The 24,170-nt window shown below is 44.8% G+C and overlaps 2 protein-coding genes across 2 annotated transcripts in view; both read left to right on the top strand.

Moving 5' to 3' along the window:
* arfgef3 (ARFGEF family member 3) overlaps positions 1-24,170 on the top strand; it is a 77,385-nt gene that overhangs the window by 41,006 nt on the left and 12,209 nt on the right. Inside the window, exons 24-35 of the mRNA XM_008295472.1 lie at positions 10,278-10,456; positions 12,969-13,102; positions 13,433-13,578; positions 14,100-14,279; positions 14,372-14,513; positions 14,646-14,768; positions 15,210-15,313; positions 16,034-16,178; positions 16,279-16,407; positions 16,541-16,717; positions 17,900-18,014; positions 19,406-19,508. Of these exons, the coding sequence (XP_008293694.1) occupies positions 10,278-10,456; positions 12,969-13,102; positions 13,433-13,578; positions 14,100-14,279; positions 14,372-14,513; positions 14,646-14,768; positions 15,210-15,313; positions 16,034-16,178; positions 16,279-16,407; positions 16,541-16,717; positions 17,900-18,014; positions 19,406-19,508 (1,677 nt within the window). The remainder of the gene's footprint in view (positions 1-10,277; positions 10,457-12,968; positions 13,103-13,432; positions 13,579-14,099; positions 14,280-14,371; positions 14,514-14,645; positions 14,769-15,209; positions 15,314-16,033; positions 16,179-16,278; positions 16,408-16,540; positions 16,718-17,899; positions 18,015-19,405; positions 19,509-24,170) is intronic.
* Positions 3,152-5,727, top strand: LOC103367444 (brefeldin A-inhibited guanine nucleotide-exchange protein 3-like). The gene is made up of 2 exons (XM_008295466.1): positions 3,152-3,197; positions 5,461-5,727. The coding sequence occupies exons 1-2, from the start codon at positions 3,191-3,193 to the stop codon at positions 5,682-5,684; spliced, it is 231 nt and encodes a 76-aa protein (XP_008293688.1). The 5' UTR covers positions 3,152-3,190; the 3' UTR covers positions 5,685-5,727.

Genomic DNA, 24,170 nt, shown 5'->3' with positions numbered 1-24,170 from the left:
CGTTATTGTGAGCTGTTGACATTTTACAGACCTTTATCTCACTTTATCTTTACTTTAACACTTTGAACTCCAAACGCTCAGATTGTAGGCTGAACTGCAGGCTGTGTACACAGAGCAGATAGCAGGAGGTAATGATGGAAACAACGACTAAGTAGTAAAATATCTGTTGTTTTTAGAGCCACCATTTCCCTCCAGTATTGACAACACCTACGGACACATCTTCATTCCAGCCTTTTTCCATTTTTGCATAAGTAACAATAAATAAAAAATCATCTTTAGTTTTTTGTTTTTATGNCGTCGAAGCAGCGAAACAGAACACGAGGAAGTCAAACCATCTCGCTCAGAAGAAGGAAAGAAGGCGGCAGAAAGACTCAATCATTCGACTCTAATATAAACTAATAGAAGCTGAATCAGCTGCTTTATGAATGTTGGATGTGCTGCCACGCTGTCGCTTTGCACTCTGTTGTATTTTCATTTCATCACTTCAGAGCAGGGACGGTTTAATAAAACGCTTCGGCTTCCATGCACGACCCACGAATCCATCATGGAAGCAGCCGGCCTGCTGGGAGTTTTTACATCAGCGGAGCAAAAATTACGAATGAAATTAAACTGCACGGTTAACTGACTTAATGAATTTGGCCGAGACTTTAAATCCCCGGCGCGAGTCTTTGATTAAAGCACTCATCGTCTAACGGATCGTATCTGGCTGATTCCTCTCACCTCGGCTCTCGTTGCTTCTGTCTTCCTGCTCCACTGCCTTCTGGTTTTCTTTGTTTAGCCTTTTTTTCTCCTTATTTAAATCTGACACAATCCCTTTTTTTGACCCCTAAATCTTTCTCTGCTTCTCATTTCTTTCCTCGTTCTTCTCCGCCGTTATTTTCCAAACGTTTATACAGATTCCAGCGAATATAAAAGGTTTAAAAGCAGCCGTGGATGTCGGTTGTAGTCCGACTGACTGGAGGTGGGATGTGATTTCCTCCTCTTCCTCTGCTGTCTCTGTGTTAAACCACACTGAACATGTCAAGAGTTGCTGAGTATTTGGGTCATGCAGTCAGGACAAGGTGCTGGTTTTTTATATGGAAGGAGCCATTTTAAATGCAAATGTTCCACCCAGGCCAATTCCAGCTGTCAGCAGAGCGATACTGAGGCGCCGCCGGACCCTTATTTATTTATTTGGTGTATTTCAGATGTGCTGCTGTATCGTAAAGACCAAAGAAATAAATTAACCCCACACGAAATGAAAAACAAAATAAAACAAACCTAAATAATGTCTGGGACTAAGGTGGAGGGTCTTACATCTTACTGTTAAACCTTAAATACCTCCTCAGAAACCCCAACAGCACCTTCACTTCTCCACATTATTATATTTTCCCTGCAATCGTTTCTGGTTATTTTTCCAAACTGTTGGACTCATTCTGAGATGATTCCCTACGTTTACCCCACAAACTGATCGTCTGGCTGATTCCACCACCTGACCGCTTCATGTTGTCTGGTTTATTTTCTCACACTCAGTATTCACAAGTTTAAGAAGAAGAAGTCTGTCAAACTGAAGTGGGCCAGGAGTGAGGCATGAGGAATGGCTTTTCAAATTAAAATTTCCTCTTAATACATCATTTCCAGTCAGTCGTTCATCAGGAAGTGACTTATCGTTTGCCTAAATCCATACATGTCAGTGCTCGTTATGTCCCTCGTTATGTAGCGTCCTGACCTCTTTCTGTGCGACACTCTGTTCTAGCTAATGACACTGTTAACCCCTGGTGCCTCCCTGTCCTCCTCAGGTGGGATTCACTCTCCGGGCTTCGAGGCCGGCGACACTCTGAGCTGCCAGTCTCTGATGAACGCCGACGGCCTCTACCTGGTGTCCTACTACGCTCTGCTGCTCAACCTCAAGCTCTGCTGCTGCGACTACTACCGACGGCGAGCGCTCGCGCCCGTCCTCAGCCTGGTGAGGGCAGAACTCAGGAGGATCTTGCCCGAGTGTTGCCCCGTGGATGAAACCGTTTAACGTGTGGCTGTGCTCCTGTTGTGCAGAAGGAGTTTGTGCGTCTGATCCAGAGCAGCGGGGTCCTCGTGGTTCTGTCGCAGGCCTGGATCGAGGAGCTTTACCACCAGGTGCTGGAGCGCAACCTGCTGGGCGAGGCCGGGTACTGGGGCTCCCCGGAGGACCACACGCTGCCGCTCATCACCATGCTCACAGGTAGGAACGCACAGGTGATGTTACTGAGTTACACTCACCTGCAGGGAAGAACTTAACACCTGTTCTGTGAGGGAAGTGTTTTTAAATGAAAGCTCTCAGTAATTTCAGAAATCAAGAAACCATATGATGCACATTTACAGATTATGTTTGCATGCTTTAACTCTCTAAACCCCAAAACTTGTCAGAGGGTTCGAAAGATATGCTATCTTGCAAAAAACTAGCACGAATTGCACCGATTATCAGATCCTGCAGCTGTAAAAACAGGAAGATTTGCAGGATGTGTGTTTCTGTAGACTTAGAATTATGATATTTCACCCAAATTTCTGTCTTATTAATCAGACTTAATGTCGTATTTGAAACTTATCCACAGATAAACCGTTTGCTCTCACCAGAATCTGTAAAAACACAAAAAAAACGTCCTCAACACAACTGAGAAGCCATGCTAGTTGTGACCAATTGAGTTTTCAGAGCTTTAACACGCACAAAAAAACAGAAATGACACAAAAAATAGGAATCCTAGAGTGTTCTTTTATTTTAGTCTGACATAAAGTTAATTATATAAACAAAACTAATATATCAGTCATCAGTGTTTGTCATGTTCTAGCTCTATGATCACTTTAATACTTACAGAATCTCTTTTTATATACTAAATCTGCACATATGTTCACATCCAGCTGCACCTTGTCTCTCCTGTAGGCCACTGTGTTTCTGTGTTTGATCATAGATGTATTCATAGGCTACACTTGTGCATATTATCTTTTACTATATTTCATGTTTTTGTATTTGATTGTGTTCTGTATCCAGGATCTGTAAAGTGAAACAGACATCCTCTGTGATCGTCACAGTGATTCACAGCTTCACCATGTCTTCTTATCTCCTCCTCCTCTGTCAGATATCGACGGTCTGGGCAGCAGTGCGATCGGAGGTCAGCTGATCAGGAGAGCGACCAGCCAATCGCCTCTCAGCTGTGACAAGGCCAGCAGCGACACAGCGATGGCAGGTCAGAACGCTGCTCTAAAGCCGCAGACATCCGATGTACACGTGAAATATGAGCTCTAGATACATGCATGAATTCATCGTTGCTGTGACAGAACTGAAACTGGGTTTTTTATCGTTCTGAGCCTCGGCTCGGCTAATTTTCTCTCCTTCAGCAACGAGAAGATTTGTGTTGCGAAAGTAATGAACGTTTAGTTCTCCTCCGTCAGCAGCTGCGTTTTTATTGCAGGTCAGACCCTCTTAATTCAGAGATTTCTCGTGTTTGCGGTGCATTCGGAGCCGAGCAGCTTTTCCTCGGAGCCTCTGAATCAGCTCACCCTCTCTAAATGGAGTTCACTTACCCAGAAAGTGCTGCCGAGCTGCTGCTGCTGTGTTAATCAGTTCAAAACGCTGCTCTGGCAGCGCGCTGATAGGTGAAGCATCCCACAAGAGTGCTGCATGGACAAATGTTCCAGCTCTTTTTTCATTATTTTTTTGTGTGATGCCGTGAAAAGTAAAAGGACACAGATGAGCGAGGCCATAACAGATGAATATTCAGGGAGTTTTATATCCGACTGCACAGTTATGTAACCGGGAACATGGTGCTGCTGCTCGCTGCTCGCTGCTCGGTTACCCCCAAGTGGTAAATGTGGTGAAATATTTCCAGAAACGTTGCAACAGCAGAGCAGAGCTACGACAACACAGACCTGAACTTTTTATTCTCTCTTTGGGTTTGATGAGATGTTTTTTAGTCCCATTTGATCTGTTTGTTGGTTACTGGCTGCCCCTGAAACACTGCTTCAGATTCGTTAAAATGTGCCCGACTGTGTTCATCCCTTTGAAACATGAATGAAAATGTCTGTCTGTAGCTGCGACAACATATTTTAAACCAGCTGGCCTCGATGCGACGGCGCCGAGGAAGAAAAGAGGCCAAACAGCGAGTGAAAAATCAAAGAGTGGACGGGTAGAAAGAGGCCGGACGCAGCCGGAGACGTGGAGAAAATGAGTCAGGGACCACCTGCGCTCCTCCAGCATCCCCCTGGAGCGCTAAGGGTTGGCCGGCATCGCCATGGCAACCGCTGCTGAGTCACCCACGATGACACTGATGTTCTTTTTGAGTGTGTACAAAGCACCGGAGCTCCTGTTTGTCTGAATCACCGCCTCTCCAGCTACTCGCTGTGTAAACTGTTGAGATCTCGGAGTGCAGAGCTGACTGAACGCTGTTTTTTACTGGATGTTGTAGCTTCCTGACATCAGCTACAGACGCTCTGAAGGTCCTTATTCCAGTCCCACATGTCCCCACATTGTTCTTTCTAGCTGGTTGGTTTTTCCGTGACTGTCCCCTTCAGGAAGAAGACTCCCTCTGCTGACACCATCGACCTCACAGCAGCTGACAATCATCTGACGTGGAGATGATCTCAGAACTCACAGCTGTTATTTGTTATTCGTGTGTTTCCCGAGTTTGTCATTATTTTAACTCTCTCAAGTGGCCGCTGGTTACGATGTAGTCTTAATGAGCTGCGTTTTTGTTCTGTTGTCTGACAACGGAGACAGAACGTCCTGTAAAGGAGAACAGCTTTACTGGGAATCCAGCTGCTAAAAAGCAAAAGATACTAAAAACATCTGTGTGAGCACAGAGAGCAAGAGAGAAGCAAACAGAAGTCACATGAGTTTAGGTGTCATGCAAAACACCCGTCCAGTCCCTGGTTACTGGTTTAACTCAGTTTTCCTCTGACTGTTTCCATGGAGCTCTGACCTGTGGGCGGAGCATCACAGCTAATGCTAACATTAGCCAACATTACAGACACAATGAGCTCACAGTATGAATCTTCCTGTTTGATTTCCATCAAACAATAAATCCAGTTGGTCTTCAGTCCCTCAGATGCTGGGAGAGCATAAATACTGTTGTGTTCACTTTAGCTGCAGAACATTTCGTGAGCTTTTTCTGTGGCTCAAACATTTTAGCCAAAGCAGCTGTAGACGGTAAATAAACCTGGTGCACTCTGAGGCAGCTGCTCGTTCTGATTGGTTCACCTGGAAGCAGCGAGGGGGGCGGGGCTATGCTAATCTTTAGCTGGATGATTACTGGCTTTGTCAGGTTAGCCTTGAGGTGTGGTGGTGCATTTTATCACAGCTTTCATTTTAAGGCTCACAAAACACAATAAAATCTGGAACCTTTAAAGGTGCATTACGTATGTTGTTGCTGATCGGTGAACCTGCAGGATGGTCCACTTTTCAAACAGAGCTCCTACATATAGCATCAGTGTTTCTGTGTGTGTGTGTTCCAGGAGCCGTGTTCTCGCGCTTCATCCTCACCGGTGTCTGGAAGAACCTGATCGATGTTCTGTCCACGCCGCTGACGGGCCGCATGGCGGGCAGCTCCAAGGGCCTGGCCTTCATCCTGGGAGCAGAGGGGGTCAAAGAGCAGAGCCAGCGGGAGAGAGACACCATCTGTCTGAGCTTGGACGGCCTCCGTAAAGCTGCGGCGCTCAGCTGCGCTCTGGGTGGGTGAAGCATGTTCATGTGTTGGTTTTAACAGGAACAATGAGGCTCATCGCTCAGCCCTGTGGGGAGCCTTTTGTTCTACTTTCCTTGAACACAGAGAAGTCAGAGACCAGGATCAGACACTGAACATCAGCCCTGCAGCTGGAACATATTCAGGTTTGAGTTAGAAGGACGAACACTGTGTAGACAGCAGCTGAACCTCCACCTTGTTGGAGAAGTTCACATTCTTCAACATAGAAAACATGTTTTGTTTTCTGCAGCCATAAATCTTTTTGATCAACACACTGATGTGACCTCCTGAGCTCTGGGAGTTTTGTCATGAAGAACTGCAATGCAAATAGGAAACAAAGTGAGTTCTCTGCATCACTCAAAATAAAGACTTACTTTGGATTTAAATAGAGAAGCTTTGCATTATTTTTACACAAAAACATACAGTACTGTGCAAGAGTTTAAATCCACTGAACCCAGAATAGCTTTTGGCTGCTTCTCTGCTCCTGTCACATTTGTCCTCCCTGTGGGCTCAATTTTCACTGCAAGATAAAGTCCTGCAGCTCTGTGGAAACAGTCGTGACTGGAAGGAGAGAGAACTGCTGTATAATTAAGTTATAAAGCCATAAAATACCAAAAAAGAAAAAGGGGAAAGTTTCCGTAGTGTTCTCATCTGTGCGGTTCAGCCCGGTTCGGTCCAGAGTTTTTGTGATTGTTGGTTGTAGCTGAGTCACAGAAAAGTGTGACTGCTTTGTTTTTGTTGTTTGTTTGTTTGTTTACAGAATCTGGTCAAAGTAAACACTTTATTTTGGATGAAATTCTCACTGAGACGTGTAGGATGAAGTGATTTCTGTAACATTATAGTGAACTTACCAACTGAATGCACGTCACATGTGAGCAGTTGAAGGCTGTCGGAAAGTTCAACGTTTGATGTTTTTTAAAAAAAAAATGATTTTTACACTTTCTGACTGATAAATGACAAACATGACATGCCTTTTAAACCAGCTTGCAGGTTTTGGGGGTTCAGAGGGTTTAAGTTCCTCCCACTCAGGTGTTCTCCTGTTTCGTTTGATTACTCTCAGAATCTGCAGAACCTGTGCTGACCTGACGTCTACCTGCATGTCCTGTTAGCTCTGTAGCACCTGTTCAGTCACGCTGAACCTGTTCATGAGGAACTGTCCCAGTGTGAAGTCCTCTCTACTCTGTTAAGGAGGGAACATATCTGCTGTTCTCCGTTATAATCAGGACCCTCCCATCACCTGGGATGCTGATGGAGATCTCGCTCATTATGCTCTCGCTGACAATGAAGCTAGAAGGCAATACAACAGAGCTCACGTCTCCTACACTCTGTGCAGCCTGCACACAGGCTTGGTGGAGGGATGAGGGCAGCAGGGAGGACTAGCTGTCACATGGTTTAACCCTTCGACTCCTCACTAACTAGGTTGGGATGCTGAGCGCGCCACATGAATGCACATATGCAGCAGGAGAGTGGAGAGACGGAGCCCTGCTGCTGCTCTCGTTAGCGCTTTGCTGGCCTCATGTGTTTCTCAGCGCTGCTTCAGCTCCAGTCGGAGCAGAGGGCTAATTAGCCAGAATAACTGAGAAGCCCTGTGAGGGTTTATGGACACTTTAACTGACAGTAAATAACATGTTTCAGAGGCTTCTGAAGTTTAGTCACACAGATGAAGTGCAGATGACACTTGACACATGGAATCTGCTGCGATTTGCTCCATCTGGCCCGTCAGGAGTCTGAAGCTCATCCTTGAAAAGAAATTCAGTGAACCTGAATAACTGATGCATGTACGGTTCACATAAACTACACACATATGTGCTTAACCCTCTGAACCACAAAACCCACAGTGGCTTTGAAAGGGATGTTAAAAAAATATATAATACTAAGTCCTAAAATATTATGTGGAGCGTCACTTTTTCTTTTGTTTTTCCAGAATTAGTAACATCTGGGGACACTATATACATATACATATATATATATATATATATACACACACTTCTCAGATGTGTTCATGCCCTCCCATTAAAGAAGGAAAAAACAACTTCAGTCACTGAAATAGGCTGAAATTGCCAAAAGTTATAATAAATAAAAATGTTATTAAAATCATGACGTTGCTTTTGAATTGTGGTTCAGCAGAAATATAAATATATAGAACAAACAAACAAACAATCAAACCAGCCTGATGGACCTGTGAACTACTGTCTAGCTGAACAACCCTCTGAGCCAATCACAGCCATCAGGTGTTTCTCAGTCAGACTTGTGCACCTGTTGACAGGTGTTCTGGACCACTGCTCATCAGCAAAGGCCTCTAGTTTGTCCATTTTTTGTTTTTTTAAATTATTCTTTTCAACCACAATTCAAAAGCAACGTCTTAATTCACTAAATTATAATTTAACACATTTTTATTTATTATTACTTTTTTCAGTTTCTAGTTATTTGAGTGACTGTTGTGAGTTTAGATTTTCTTTAATGGACGTGTTGAATACAGACTGTATATAATCAATATAATTAACTTTCATTTTCCCTTTTTAAAAAAATAATTATTGGTTTATTGTTGTGCACAGAAGACATTTCTGGACCTCTAGTCATGGTTGTGCTGTTTCCTTTATGTCGCAGTGAAAACGAGCCCACGGTGAGTAAACGTGACGGCAGTCAATAAAAACCCAGAAGCTGCTTCGGGTTCAGAGGGTTTAAACTTTTACTGAATGTTTCTGACCTACATGAAATATAAATTTGCCAAGTTGAGCTTTTGCTAAATGCAGAAATGTTTTTCCTCCTCAGCTTCGCATTAATTAAATTTGGCACTTTTACAAGTGACAGCTGCTCAGTAGCTGCTGGACTCTGCAGCTCTGTGGGAGGTTAACAGGAGGTTAAGGTTCATGCACACCTTCTACCTCAGCTTTTACAGAGAACATCTGGAGAGATGAAGCTTCACCCATAACCTCTTTCAGAAGTCTGATTCTATGAACTATGAGCAGTTGCTGGAACACACTGGGACACACAGAAGAGTGTAAATCTGATAAATGTCTAATTCTGAAAGTCGAAATCTGGATGAGAATCTAGAGTGGGTGTGACAGTGTGCATTAGAGCGTGCCCTGATGATGTGCTGATGAGTGTGACTCTGTTGTATCGTATCGTTTGGTGTACATTTGTCTGATTTCAACCATCCTATGTTTGATTAATTAATGGAATAACACGGCACATGTTTGCACCGTGTCTGTCAGGTGTTGCTGCCAACTGTGCGTCAGCTTTAGCCCAGATGGCTGCAGCCTCCTGTGTGCAGGAGGAGAAGGAGGAGAAGGAGCTTGGAGACACCGGAGACACTATTACACAAGGTGCTGACAGCAACGTGCATTTTTATTACAAAGCAGTTCATAAACGTGTACAAACACACACACACACACCAAAAACACAGACGGAATCATGTTTAATAAAAGAAGACATGGGCCTTTAGTGACACCTAGGGGCGGCTGTGGGGAACTACAAGGAGCTCATCTCCTTCAAAAATCATCTTATTTCTCGAAAAAGCAAAGTCGATATTAAAGTTTGACAGATTTTAAGCTCGTAATTAAACAGTCAGTTGTTTTAAATATAGCTTGAGCTCGTTTCTAGCCTTTAAAACATCATTTCTCACGAGGGTTCATCGTTTTTCCTTCCTCTGTGCGTCCAGTGAAGCAGCGTGTTGAGCAGCGTCTGGAGCAGATCGGCCGTCCTCAGGGAGTTCGTCTCCACACAGCTCACGTGTTGTGTATGGACGCCATCCTGAACGTCGGGCTGGAGATGGGCAGCCACAACCACGACTGCTGGCCGCACGTCTTCAGGTACGCTCACACATGAAACTTGCATCGGCTATGAAAGGCTATGAAACATATTCACCCCCGCTGGTAGCTTTCTGCTTTTATTGCTCTTCAACGATGAGTCATGGTCTGTACGATCTGGCTTTTTTGATGAGAAGAAGAAAGACTCTTTGATGTCAAAGTAATGTTTTCTGCAAAGTAATGCCAATTGACTAATAATAATAAAATGTTAAATGAGCTTTTGCATCGGTCTTCACTCCATTCAAGTCAGTTTATAGAAGATGCTTCTTGAGCTGCTGCACTGACCCGGTGTGGATGGGTCTCACTCAGCCTGAAGTTTTAGCCCATTCCTCGATGCAAATCTGCTTCAGCTCTGTCAGGTGGCTTTCTCTTTGCCACTCTTCCATAAAGCTGAGCAGAGTCTCTCCCATCTCAGCTGCTGAAGCTTGTAGCCAGGAATTAAAGGGCAAATCTCCCAAAATGTGTGAATAGTTTTGTACAGGCTCAGTGTCCTCGTCAGTAAAAAAATCTGAATGTACAAGTGGAACTTTTCAAGCACTTGCAATGGGATTATTAAACTCACACACTAGCAGACAGCAGGTTTCCCCCAAACGGCTTCATTTAAAGGTATGAGGGATGTGTTGTAAACCTATAAATCTTTCTCAGGGTGACCGAGTACATCAGCTCTCTGGAGCACACACACTTCAGCGACGGCTCCTCGCAGCCGTCCTCCCTGACCACCATCACCCAGCAGAGCCAGCAGTCGGCCGGCATCGACCTGGGGCTGGAGCTGAGCTGCGAGCCCAGCCCCGAGGCGGCCGAGCTGAGCCTGAGCCAGCCGGTCATCCAGCCGCTGTCCATCCAGGAGCTGCTGAGGGAGCGCAGCCGAGGAGGCCGAGGCCTGGACCTGAAGAGCGGCAGCCTGATGACGGGAAACAACGCTGCCAAGGCTGTGTGCACGCTGTCCACACAAGCCGACAGGTAGGCCGGAGACACGCTGCTGAGATCAGAGTTTTATTGTAAATATGTTTATTAGCATTTAAACACGTTTACATCAAGGTTTATGTTTGATTATTGATAGAAACATGGTAACTCTGAACTCTGAGCAGTTTTTTTTGTCCCATTTTCTTCTCACTGTGGGCTCATTTTTCACTGCAGCAACAACTCACTGCTACAACATTTTCCCAGTTGCCCACAGTTGCTCCCACGACTGGAAGAAATGTAGCTTCACATGATCTAAATGTGTAGAAGTGTTTTATTCAGTTGATGATGCTGCCACCGCCGTGCTTCACAGTGGGGATGTTTGTGGTGAAGTCCAGCAAACACAGCATCCTCCAGTCCACTTCAGAGTCTCCCACGTACCTCCTGGTGAACTCTAGTTGAGATTTAATACGAGCTTTTTTTCAGCTGTGGCATCATTTTATAAACTTGTTTTGGGGAAAGAACTGGTAGATAAATCAGCAACAAGAAGAAGAGGTACATGCATATATGTTGAGTGGATCTTTGTTTTAGATAAATATTTTACATAAACATATTACAATGTTAACTATGCCTTTTTTTTTAATGAAAATTTGAGCAGTGATAGAAAAATATTGTCGCTATAACTGTCAATGTCAACATGAAGGTATTTCCCACCAAACTGAGTGGATGTGATCTTCAGTAAATTACATTATATAGAAGCACACAGCAGCCTTTAGATAATGTGTGCAGTAAACTGATTATACACAACAGAATAATGGTCTCACAGCGGGTTCAGGTTTTAATTCAGGCCTAACAGCCCAATAAAATGTCTCTCTTCCTTGTTGCCACCTTGTTTAATTAGCAGTCAGCATGGCGGCGACTCTTAATGAATTTATCCCACAAAACTACATTTCACTGGCAGTTGGTGCTCCGCAGGAGGTCACTGTGACGTTTCACAGCCACGAGATGGCAGCAGCAGAGCAGAACCAGCAGAGCAGAACCGGCAGAGCAGAACCGGCAGAGCAGAACCGGCAGAGCAGAACCAGCAGAGCAGAACCAGCAGAGCAGAACCAGAGACATGTAAAAAGAGGACAGATTGTGTCGTCATCTTCAAAGAGCTGCTCGAGGAGTCGGAATCGGTTCAATTAAATATAAGTTTCAGCTCATTTCAGCCCTCTCACACACGTACAGATATACAGACATGTAAACATACAGACACACGCGTGTGTTTGTGCCTCAGCGCTCCAGCAGCACAGACAGGCAGAAGGCGCTGCAGTAAACATGGAGTCGGTGCGTGTGTTTATTCCAAGGATCATCTCTTACGTAAGCAGTTATCTAGGCTGCTTTTAGGGGCGAATAAAAAAAAAAAGATGTTCCCTCTGATCTTTTGGAACAGATGGACTGAACACATTTACAAGCTGACAGTAGTGCCAAAAACATTGTAAATACTCCTGCACCGGGCCGCCGGCTTAAAGGGCCACGCCGCTGAAACTTTGTTCTGCTCTGAACGTTCAGGTGTGTTTAGGCGTGGAGATGATCGCTGGTCACGAGATCACGGTCGACCGTTTTAATCAGCGCACATCTCACGTTGTTTGTAAATCCTTGCTGCCATTTCTGAGCTGGATGGGTTCGTCCTTTGTTTGCATATTAATAGAACATTGTGTAAAATGTTAGCTAACAATAGTCAGATAAGCCCAGAGTTTATAGAAACAATAATCTGCGTGCCGACCAATCCTCACAATCCTCTGCTTTGTGCTCGCGGGCAGCAGATAAAGTTTTCTGACACAGGATCAGAGTTTTTGAGGGCAGGTGTCCGTCACAGCCTTTAGCACCAGCAGGACCTCAATCCGCCCTTTTTCTGCCCTGAATCTTTAATCTTCTTCTGTTCTTAGGGACGGCGTATGATCCACTCACAATACTGGACATTTTCTTGCACGACAACTTTTTGTCATCTCCGCTTGTGCTGCCGTCGGCCTGCGTAGCCGTGTTTATGTCTGTGTGATGCTCAGAAGTGTACGTTATTGTGAGCTGTTGACATTTTACAGACCTTTATCTCACTTTATCTTTACTTTAACACTTTGAACTCCAAACGCTCAGATTGTAGGCTGAACTGCAGGCTGTGTACACAGAGCAGATAGCAGGAGGTAATGATGGAAACAACGACTAAGTAGTAAAATATCTGTTGTTTTTAGAGCCACCATTTCCCTCCAGTATTGACAACACCTACGGACACATCTTCATTCCAGCCTTTTTCCATTTTTGCATAAGTAACAATAAATAAAAAATCATCTTTAGTTTTTTGTTTTTATGATTTCTGGCATTCTGCTGCACAGAAGACATGTCTGAGTCCTCTCTCCTTCTAGTCATGGTTGTTCTGAACTTAATGCTGCAGTGAAAACTGAGCCCACAATGAGGAGAAATGCAGCAGGAGCAAAAGATGACTGCTTCAGGTTCAGAGGATTAAAAGCTTGAAGCTACGTTTCTACTGCAGATGCTCACTTGAATGCAACGACGCTCTGTGTGTGTGTTTCAGGCTGTTTGAAGAAGCAGCTACGAAGCTCAACCTGGTCGGTCTGGTCGGTTTCCTGCAGCAGCTGAGAAAAGCTTCTCAGTCGCAGCTGTTCGACTCCGTTACTGAGACCGGAGACTATTCACTGGCAATGCCGGGTAAGAACACACGGCATGGAGGCCTTCTGTTTGTCCCTGAAACAGAGCCGGGCTGCCGTAATGTGACTTTATAAGCAGACACCGACATCGTTTCTATGAAAACACGTCAAACATGTTTGTTATCGTAGAGGAACATGTAGTTAAGTTAGCAAGTGTGTTGCTGTAATTAATACTGAATAAATGCATCTATATGTCATATTTACCCCCTAAAATAATGATGATTAAGCACAATCCTGAATGTTGGTTTGAGGTTTCTGTTCCATGTCTACTGATTGTTAGTTTAAACAGAGACTTGAGTGAGACTTGAACAGAGACTTGGTGTGTCTGTAGGAGAGGCCAAGTCCACGTCGGACCGCCGCAGCGCCCTCCATCTCTTCCGGCTCGGCGAGGCCATGCTACGAATCGTCAGGAACAAGAGCCGCCCTCTGCTGCACATGATGAGGGCCTGGAGCGTGGTGGCGCCACACCTGGTGGAGGTGAGGCACTGTACACCTGACCACAGCTACGGTCCAGACTGGTGTGAAGAAGTCAGCTGTTCTCAGCTGAAGTAGAATAAAAGTCAACATCTGAGTGAATCATGTCGCCTACTTCAAACTCAGCAACTTAAACAGTGTCTGTCATGTAGAACAGTGTTTTTACAGGTACAGCTGTTACGTTTATACGAACCAGTTTGTTAACCTGCTGCTCTCATGGAGATGTTGTTCAGATGAAGTTTGAACATCTTTGTGCAGCACGTTTTGTCTTCTTGCATCCTCCTCTTCCTCTGTTCTGCCCATCTTTCTGCTCAGTTGTTATCTTCCTGTTGCTCAAACAGCAGCAGATCTACCTGATAAATACCATCAGTAATATTGATTTGTATGAAAGATGAGAGCACAGCAGTTACTTTTTAGGAATGTGCTCAAAATGCTGTCGGTTGGGAGGCTGTAATGTGTGTGAACGAATAGCTCAGAGCTTCTGTTCATCTGGACAAAGGTTGAAAGGTTTGTCCTTCTCCCAGGCTGCGTGTCACAAAGAGCGCCACGTGTCCCAGAAGGCCGTTTCCTTCATCCACGACGTCCTGACGGAGGTGCTGACGAGCTGGGCGGAGCTTCCACACTTCCACTTCAACGAGGCGCTCTTCAGGCCGTTCGAGCACATCATGCAGCTGGAGCTGTGCGACGAGGACGTGCAGGACCAGGTGACGTCCAGTCGCCCCACACAGCACATCTCCTCAGTTAACTGCCGAGTCGATGCAGTTCTGAAGGTGTTTCTCTGCCTGCTTCCCTGCAGGTGATCACGTCCATCGGAGAGCTGGTGGAGATGTGCTCTCCTCAGATCCTGTCTGGGTGGAGGCCTCTGTTCAGCGCTCTGAGGACCGTCCACGGCAGCAAAACCGACACCAAGGACTACCTGCTGGGAGAATACTCCATGGGTACGACTGAGAACCACATTTCATTAAAAACGTTCATCACCTGACAGCTCTAGACGTTGGCAGCCTCTTTAGTGCAGGAAATAACCAAAGTACCAACCAGCCTTCCTGCCCTCCTCTCGTGTTTTCCTCCAGGGAAGTCCCAGGCGCCGGTGTTCGACGTCTTCGAGGCTTTCATCAACACCGACAACATCCAGGTTTTCGCCAACGCTGCCACCGACTACATCATGTGCCTCATGAAGTTCGTCAAAGGCTTGGGTTGGTCTCGCTTGTGCTCGCCGTTTAGTTTAGTTTCGGACGTCACTCTTCCTGGAATCAGCCGTGAGATGCATCATGTACAGGTTGTGTTTATGTCACATTCTCAGGACGTAACAGGATGTTCAGAAGCGTTCAGTTTGCTCTCACAGGCTCAGGCTTTCTGGAAATGTTTCATCTTTTTTGAGTTTCGATGCTGCAGTTTGATTTGATGAATGTGTGGCCAAATGCTGCAACAACTTTTTAATGTTCTGTGCGGCTTAATTTTTAATTTTTAGCTTCAGAGATTCTCAGCATGTTTCATCAAACGCAGTACAAATGTCACAGACGTTTTCTATCACTTGGTTTTGTTGCTGCTTTCTATTCTAACAAAAAAAAAGGGGGGTTTTTGCATTTTTTTGGTCTTTATTTGTTGTTTCCTTTGTGATGTCTGCCTGTGTGCAGGAGAGGTGGACTATAAAGAGATCGGGGACTGTGTCCATGTTTCAGGTTACAGCTCCACCGACCTCTGCCTGCCTGCCCTCGACTACCTCCGCAAGTGTTCGCAGGTAGGAGCTCCGCCGGCGCTAAAGCAGACACGCCGACAGCAGAACCATCAGCTGAATGAACATGAGAGTTGTTCAGGTCATTGTGTTGTTCCAGTTCTTCTGCAGACTGCATCAGGTCGTCCCTCAGGGTTCTGCACAATGTCTAGATTAGTGTTCAGCCCAACCAGCGACACATTTTCCTCTTGTTGAGTCCCAATAAGTGACAGTATGAGATCAGTGCTGAGTGCCTTAGTGACTGTTGGAATAGCAGAGGCAGATTCACACGATTTTATTAATGACTTTTTGATGATCAGGCCGTATCCCTCATGAACAGCCACTCATCACTACAGACTCCTGTTGCTCTACCTCTGTGCATCACCATTACATGTGCAATACTGTCGTTTAAACTGCTTCCTAATTTATTACTTGGTTTAGGAAAGTTTATGTCTCTTGTCACGGTACTTTTTATTTACGTAGTACTTTATACTTTTCTTTATTTATTATCTAGATACTATTGTTGCTGATGTTGTGTTGTTGTTTTCTAGTACAACAACTTCCCTGAGGTTTGCACCAAAGGGATCAATAAAGTTCTGTTCTATTCTATTCTATTCTATTCTATTCTATTCTATTCTATTCTATTCTATTCTATTCTATTCTATTCTATATTTACTCCTTGTGTGTACGAGCTCACTTGGCAATAAGAAGCTTTCTGATTCTGATTGCGCTGTGTTTAATTGACAGCTGCTCGCAAAGATCTACAAGATGCCGTCCAAGCCGGTGTTCCTGGGAGCGCGGCTCGCCAGCCTGCCGATGCGATCGCAGGAACGCTCCATCAGCAGCGAGGACGGGATGGACTGCGTCCTGCAGGAGTTCGACGATGACACAGGTTGAGACGCGTTCCTGCTCGTCCTCTCTTCATCTGTCTCCAGCGTTGCTCTTCGCTGTCCTGTTTCTTTCATGCAGCTCTGTTCTGTTCCGTCCTGCAGGTTTGATCCAGGTGTGGATTCTGTTGCTGGAGCAGCTCACGGCGGCGGTTTCAAACTGCCCTCGACAGCATCAGCCTCCGACCCTGGAGCTGCTCTTCACGCTGCTCAGAGAGGTCACCACGGTACCAGGTAGGCCATGTTGTCAGTGTCTGTGGATCTGACGGTGTCGCACCCCGTCAGGAGAGCGGTGTCGGTTCTGTCGCTGCACACAAACCGTACAGCGCTGGTAAATATGTAGAGTAACTCCGTCCCGTCCCTCCAGGTCCGGGCTTCGCCATCTTCTCCGTCATCCAGCTGCTGCTTCCCGTCATGTCGCTGTGGCTGCAGCGTAGCCATGGCGACCACTCCTACTGGGATGTGGCGGCGGCGAACTTCAAGCACGCCATCGGCCTGTCGTGTGAGCTGGTGGTGGAGCACGTCAACAGCTTCATACACTCCGGTGAGTCGCCGGTACAGCTCACAGCTTCGACCCTGATCAGTCCCTGAAGTTCCCCCTCTGTGACTCGATGATTCACTGGAAAGTCTGATGCCTAAAATCCCAACAAGTTAAGCAGACGTTGCTCCACGTCACCACCAACTTGTTGCTTTGATCGATGATGAACACGAAACTAACTGCTGCTGCTTTCTTCAGATAAGTGCTGCATTAAAACTAGTAATGTTTGCACTGATAAGGCCACATCTGAAAGGTTGAAGGCTCCCTGTTTCTTCAAAACTCTTAAAGCTGTCCCTAAAACTTTCAGTGCAGCATATTTGTTCCATTTTACTTAAAAGAAAACATTTCAGAAATGCCTCGTTTGAGTCCAGGCTTTTCCTCTGTTACTTATCTACATCACTGTATAACACATACGGCCTGACTAGCAGCTGATTTGGTCCTCAATTACAAAATGAGCAGCTTCCCCAAAGTCTGCTGTTATTTCCCTGCTAGAGACCCAGGCTAGCCCGCTGTTGGTTGTGCTAGCTGACCAATCACAGCAGCTTTTTCAGAGCGAGGCCTAAAGGAGCTGAAGCATCTCAGATAGAGGCAGAGAGGAAGCGCTGCAGCAATGTGCAGCATGAGGACAGAACCATGTGTTTTAAACTATAAAGCATGTCAGCATGTGATAGGAGGCCCCAGAAACAGGAGCATGAACCTAGAAATGTGCCACGTTTGGCCTCTTTGAAGCCATACATTTATAAAAACGTCATGTGTTTTTTTTAAGGAAAAAATGATCATTACAGCTCAGACATATCAGATGCCACCAGTGTTTTTATATTTATGTTTTTTTCCTGTAAGTTTGTGACTTTTTCTGCGATATCAGCTTCATATTTTCTCTCTTTCTTTACCTGCAGTTGCCCCGATATGCTGTCACACTGTCTGAAATTGTAACCTTGAGATGATTTTATTTTGCCACACGTGAGATAAAACCCTCTGAAGTGAAGGTCCGCTGTCACCGATCTCATGAAGAGTTGTTGTTTGTATGATGTGACTCATTCATGGACGGGAACTGGAGCGTGGCTGATGACTTGTTGTTCCACCGTCCTGCTCTTTAGTCAGATTAAACCGGGGCCTCGTCACGGCTCTGTTGTGGCGTCGTGGCGTGCTTGTGTAACGTGTTTGTGTTTCCGGCCTCCCTCCTTGCAGACATCGGTTACGAGTCGCTGATCAACCTGATGCTGAAGGATCTGTTCAAGCTGCTGGTGGCCTGCGTGTCCGAGCCGGCAGAGACCATCTCCAGAGTGGGCTGCTCCTGCATCAGGTGACCACTCGTCTGTCAGTTAAACACCACGTGGACCTCAAGTGTGGAAACGTTGTAAATGCAGGAATGTTTGCGTCTCTCTCTGTTCCAGGTTTGACCCCAAAATGACACCATTTATCATCACTACAGAAAGGAAGTGGTCGAGAAAACAGAAACTTTTATTTAAAATTTGAACTTAAAATCATGACATTGCATCACTTTATTCTCCAGGTCTTAATTAACTTGCAGTAACCAGATTCTGCAAAAACAAAATAAAAATCTGTTCTCCTCTCGTGCCAACATGTCGGTAGGAGCTGATTCCAGGTTCTTTCAATGTTGTATTTATGCTGTTCTAACAGAAGACGGGTTCTCTCTCCTCTCATACACGGTTCTGTTTCCACAGAGATGCAGGACTTTATATGACAGTGAACAATGAGGCCACAGTGATGAGAAATTTGTCAGAGGGTTAATGATAACTTCTGAAAAGTGTCTGAATCAGCTGTTAGCCGGTTTTAGCCTCCAGCTGCTTGTTTTGGTGTTTTTTTTTCCTCATTCTTTACTCGGTACCATTACCTGGTAGCTGCTCAAACTAAACCATGAAACACGAGGTCTGGTTTCTGTGCTCTCTGCATGCCAGTGTCTGTTTTATTCACAGTCAGCCAGAGAATCGTTTCCTTGTGTCTGATCTGCTCTGAGATTCTTGAGGTAAATTCTTTGAAGAAGTAATTCCTGACTTAAAGAACAAGCCTGGCGACGCTGTGTATGTATTTATACCATCTGTAAAGAGCAGGTAGCGTCCAGAACCAGCTGCAGATGCATCGTGTTGAAGTGCTTCCAGGTTAGGGAGTGAGTTTCTGCACCAAACAGAGAACTTTTGGTATCTTGTTGATGCAGCGTTTTTACTGGACCGTCGTAGTGAAGAGGAAGCTGAAGGCAAAGCTCTCGATTTACCGGCCGTTCCACATTCCAGCCTTCATCTGTGGTGGTGACCCGACGTATGAGATCGCAGATACAAGCAGCAGAGCTCAGGTCCCTCTGCAGGATGGCTGGGGATCTGATCCAAGGTTTTCCAGGCACATTTAACCAGGAGGAGATCCTGGGGTGAAAACCAGGAACTGTTGGAGAGATTACACATCTCATCTGGTCTGGGAACACCTCAGGATGAAGAGTACATCAGTGACCCACGTTATTGACTTCCTTCATTACCACAAACACACTCAGAGCCACGCACGCCGCTGTGCTGCTTAAATGATCCACCAAATAACCGTTAACAGGCTGATTACCAGAAGATTAACATGGTCAGTAGGAGCCAGGGAGCTCTGAGGGAAAGCAAAGTGTCCAACAGCTCGTGTTCTGGATGTGACAGTGGCCCAGATTATATCTAACCACCGTCGTTGTGTTTGTGTCTCCAGGTATGTGCTGGTCACAGTGGGTCCAGTGTTCACGGAGGAGATGTGGAGGTTGGCCTGCTGCGCTCTGCAGGATGCCTTCTCTGCCACCTTGGAGCCCGTCAAGGTACAAACACGACCGCATGGAGGTAGAAGAGCAGCACAGTGTGGCCCTCCAACAGGCCTGCTCACTGAAGCAAACCACATAATCCATCCCCAATCTGAAGCTGCTGGTTGGGACAGAAGTAATCTAAAAGCCTTTGCTGTTAATACTGTCAACATGCTGACGGTCCACATTAAGCTTGATAACCCCAGTTAACCCCAGACACACGCTCAGAGTGCTGCAGCTGCCGCTCTCCTCACCGTGCTTCTATCTGCTGCTGCCCTCCGGGTACCTGAACAAACCGGGTGGAGACAGAAAGATGCAGCTTTAACGCTGTCGCTCCTTCTGCACATAAATCCAAAATCTTTGTCTTTCAACCACAGTTGGATATTTTTGGAAAACTTTGCTTTTATTTTTGTGCAATTCACACGACATGCACAAGTCAAGACAGCAAAGACACAGCTGAAGCCTCCCCTTCCTGAGGCACAACCCCAGTTCCTCCTAATAATCCAGCCACAAGAAATCAACTATAACAGAAGCGGGCTGACTTCATGTCTCAGTGTGTCGATGCTGAGGTTTGAGCTGCATTGTTCTGCAAAAACAGGTGGTTCTGATAGAAGTTTAAACTCGAGCAGCAAAATGAATTCAGCCTAAATAGTCAGAAACCATCTCTGATCAGAACAAAGAAGAATGAGCTATAGCATAAGATTATGACAATCCCACAGTAATCCAACAGCAGTGAGGTGGTCAGCAGCAGAGGGGATCACGCAGACATGTGTGGACATCTGTAAAAAATGAAATGAACAAGAGGTTCTGTTGGGATCGTTCTACATGGAGAGATTCAAGGTATTGAGCCGATTCCTCTCAAATGTGGAAACTCACGATATTGCACAGATTCTTCTGTATTTAAAGAAAACTGATAAAGCACAGAGCTGCGGGTGGTTAGCAACGTTAGCGCCTCACAGCTAGAAGGTCACCGGTTGGCGTCCCGGTGAGGACACCCGGGATCTTCCTGCGTGGAGTCTCCATGTTCTCCCCGTGCAGCGTGGGTTCTCTCCGGGTTCTCCGGCTTCCTCCCACAGTCCAGAAACATGCTGAGGTTAATTGGTGATTGTAAATTGTCCGTAGGTGTGAATGTGAGTGTGCTTGGTTGTCTGTCTCTAAGTGTAGCCCTGTGATAGACTGGTTACCTGTCCAGGTGAACCTGCCTTCACCCTGAGTCAGCTGGGATAGGCTCAGATGTGTCGACTGCTGCACTGTAAAAAAGAAACTCAGCTCATTTTTGACACTCGCTCTTCTCTGGAATCGTGTTTGACTTCTGACATCGTGGCTCCATCGAACACAGAATATCTGTAGGACAGGACAGCAGTGTTCAGCTGCTGTGCTTGTAGTGAGGAGAACAGACCAGGCCTCTCATTAGATGTCTGACACCAGCTCTGTGCAGCAGGTTTACACAGACATTGAATATAGAGTATTTCATTTAACTCCTGGCATCCACACTTTGGCTCGTGTCCATCCCGTCTGCGTTTATTTGCCGTCAGTGGTTGGTTCGTAACTTGACCTGTCGTGTTGTCTGCTGCAGTCTGTGGTTTTTGCTCTTTGTCTAATTCACAGATTGAACTTTGTTTTGTGGTTTAACAGCAGCTTGGGTTTCTTTTGGAGTTTCAACACTGACTTAAACGATCAGCCTCATTGTAAATGCTGTTGTCCTGATTGAGTTGCCAATTTAAACAGGATTTTGTAGTTTTGCTGCATTATAACAGGACATGGAGTCTGTCAAACTAGATTAACTAAGACAACTCGATCAATGGATAGAAAAGCAGCTGCAGCCTTAGTTTTAAGTTCAACCAGTAATAAGTTAGAAAGGTTTCCCTGATGACCTGTGTTGTGGAGGAGCGCAGTCGGTTTGGGTTAGTTTTTAGTGGTCGTGTAATCAGAGTGTTTACTGCGTGCGACAGTCGGTCGGCCGCTCGGCTTTATCAGAGATTTGTGTTAATTTGCTGATGATGCTACCTGCTGTGTGGGTGTGGCGTTCGGGTGCCGTGGGAGATTTGGCGAGCGCGGCCTCAGCGGGGAGTCCGGCTCCTGCTGCTGCTGCTCCGTCGGCCGCTAACCTCGGCCGTGTGCGAGCGCGCTCAGCAGAGGTGACGCATTTTATTAGAGGATGTTTTTGAGGCAGCTGCCTGCCCGACTGCAGCTAAGCAGCTTTACAGCTTAGAGCCACATCTGTGTGAGTGTGACTCAGAAAGAGACACGATGATGATCACTGACAGCTTCACATTTAACTTGAGGTTTCTTGACAGACCAGTTGTGTTTTCTCCTCTAGATTACAGTCTTTATGTCCTCAGCGATCTGTTGGGAGGCAAAGAAAAATCAGTCAGTTCCCAAAATGCAGTTTTTTATTGTGGTTGAAATGATCTTCTTCTGCATCAGAGGCGGATTTAAAAAGAAACTTGATTTACAGTCTTGTGTTCATCTCTCTGGTGTATCAGGAGACTTTAGGGCTTAAAACATATATGTGAGTTTAATATATAAAACATACACAAATAGCTTAACGTGCTCTTAGTCCTCACAGACAAAAGCAGGAATTGTTGTTTATGTAACAGCTTCTGTGACTTTGTGTGCGTCAGCTTTAACATTATTGTCGTATGCGGTGCATGGTACAGTGTTTAGGCCTTACACACATTTACATAACAGTTCCAGTTCACCGCTGGCACGCTGCAAACTCTACATACGGACCTGAGAAGAGCGGCGCTGCATGTGTTCACATATAATACTAGAGGTGGGACATGCAGCAGGAAGTCTGGTACCTCCAGTTACCTGTAACTTAAAGGTTCTGCTGGAGTTCTGTTGTTGTGGGTCAGGATCAGAGCTGCAACGTGCAGCAGTGAGGAAGATCAACTGAGATGCATCATTTCACTACTTTTGTTTTGCTGCTGGATACAAACTATGGAGCAGTGAGAGCGCCGAATTACAGAAATAAATCAATAAAAGAATAATAAAATAAAAGTGGAAATAAAAAAGAAGAATTAATAAAATAACAAATAAATGATGTGGCAATATAAAGCAATATTAATCAAAAAGGAATCCATAAAAGAAAAGGCTGATAAAAGTAGAAATATAAGGACAAATAAATAAAATAATAAAATAATATTTCAATTTTATTTGTTTTTTTACATTTATTTATTTAGTTATTTATTATTTTTTATTTTATTTGTTTATTTTTTCCATTGTTATTATTTTATTTATTAGTCTTTATATTTCTACTTTTATCAGACTTTTCTTTTATGGATTCCTTTTTGATTAATATTGCTTTATTTTATGAGTTATTTGTTATTTTATCTGTTCCTATTTTTATTTCCACTGTTACTTTATTATTCTTTTATTGATTTATTTCTGTAATTTGGTGCTCTCCCTAGAATTCCTTATTTTGCTCTTTTCAAAGTGACTTCTGGTCTCTCAGCTGCTGCACATGAGGCGTTTAGGGAACGTCAGGACATCCAAGTGTCCATTATTAAGCAGATGTTCAGCCAGCGAAGCATTTTTGGGTCCAATTTGATTTATATTTAGCATCTAGAAGATGCTCTGGATTATTTTAATCCTGATTTTGATGCAGATTTGTACATTTGCAGGAGTGCAGCACAACATGGACGCTCGATGCTCTGATTATTTATATGTTTAAAATCAATGAATAATTGTGATAAATGTGCTAAACATGGTAGTAATATTCATTAAAATAATCAATATAATCATTTTGGACATAATCTCACAGCTCCAGCCAGTTGTGTGGAAATATAGTTGAAACCAGAAGTTTACTGTATAAACAGACATCAAACCTTTTCTTTCTCACCATCTGACATTAAACCAGACAAAAGTCAATTGACCCGTTAAATCAGCGCCACAAAGCTCTGAATGATACGTCAGATATGAAGGTCCTTCAAAGCAACAGTCAGGTTCCTTTGCCAGTGTTACGCTGCATAAGGAAAGTCCCAAACGGTTCACACTCGCTTCTTTTTTATCCTTTTAAACCTTTTTTTTTTACATTCTTAGCAGGTATGGTCCTATAAAATCAGGCCAGTATTTTTTAGATTGATTAATGAATGGAGTTGTTGTCATAGTGCAGTATATATATATATATATCACAGGAACACTAAACGTCACATGTTGGTTTCCAGTAGTTTGGTGTACAAGCACTGAAGCTGCATGTGGTTATTTGGAAGAAGATTAATTGTTTCTGAAATGTTTATGACCCACTATGATGAAAATGCAATGCAAACATTAGATACATATGGATGTGATTCCTCTGTGTTTGCTACGTTTTCTGTATTTGGAAGCTTAAGAGTGAAGTCTTGGCACAGAGCAGCCAGATTTAGCTGATTTTGTGGGCTTACACTGAACTGCATCCACATCACGGAGCTCAGCAGCAACCAGCCAGACGCCTGCACGTTTTTATCAAGTTTACATTCACAACAACTTGATGACATGTTCTGCATGAGATCCGTTTTTTGGGTTAGTTATATGAAGTCATTCCTCCAACAAAGAGCAGAAATGTCACAGGTGAGAAAAAATATGTGGAAACACTTTGGTTTAGATAAAGTCCCAGCAAACGTACAGCGGCGGTGGGATGCTGGAGGTGGGATACTGGAGGTGGGACGCTGGAGGTGGGACGCTGGAGGTGGGACGCTG

The sequence above is a fragment of the Stegastes partitus genome, unplaced genomic scaffold (assembly GCF_000690725.1).
Source record: "Stegastes partitus isolate 25-593 unplaced genomic scaffold, Stegastes_partitus-1.0.2 Scaffold1050, whole genome shotgun sequence".
In the NCBI taxonomy this organism is placed as follows: domain Eukaryota; kingdom Metazoa; phylum Chordata; class Actinopteri; family Pomacentridae; genus Stegastes; species Stegastes partitus.
Note: the sequence above shows the minus strand (reverse complement) of the source record. Positions and strands in the feature narration are given on the sequence as shown.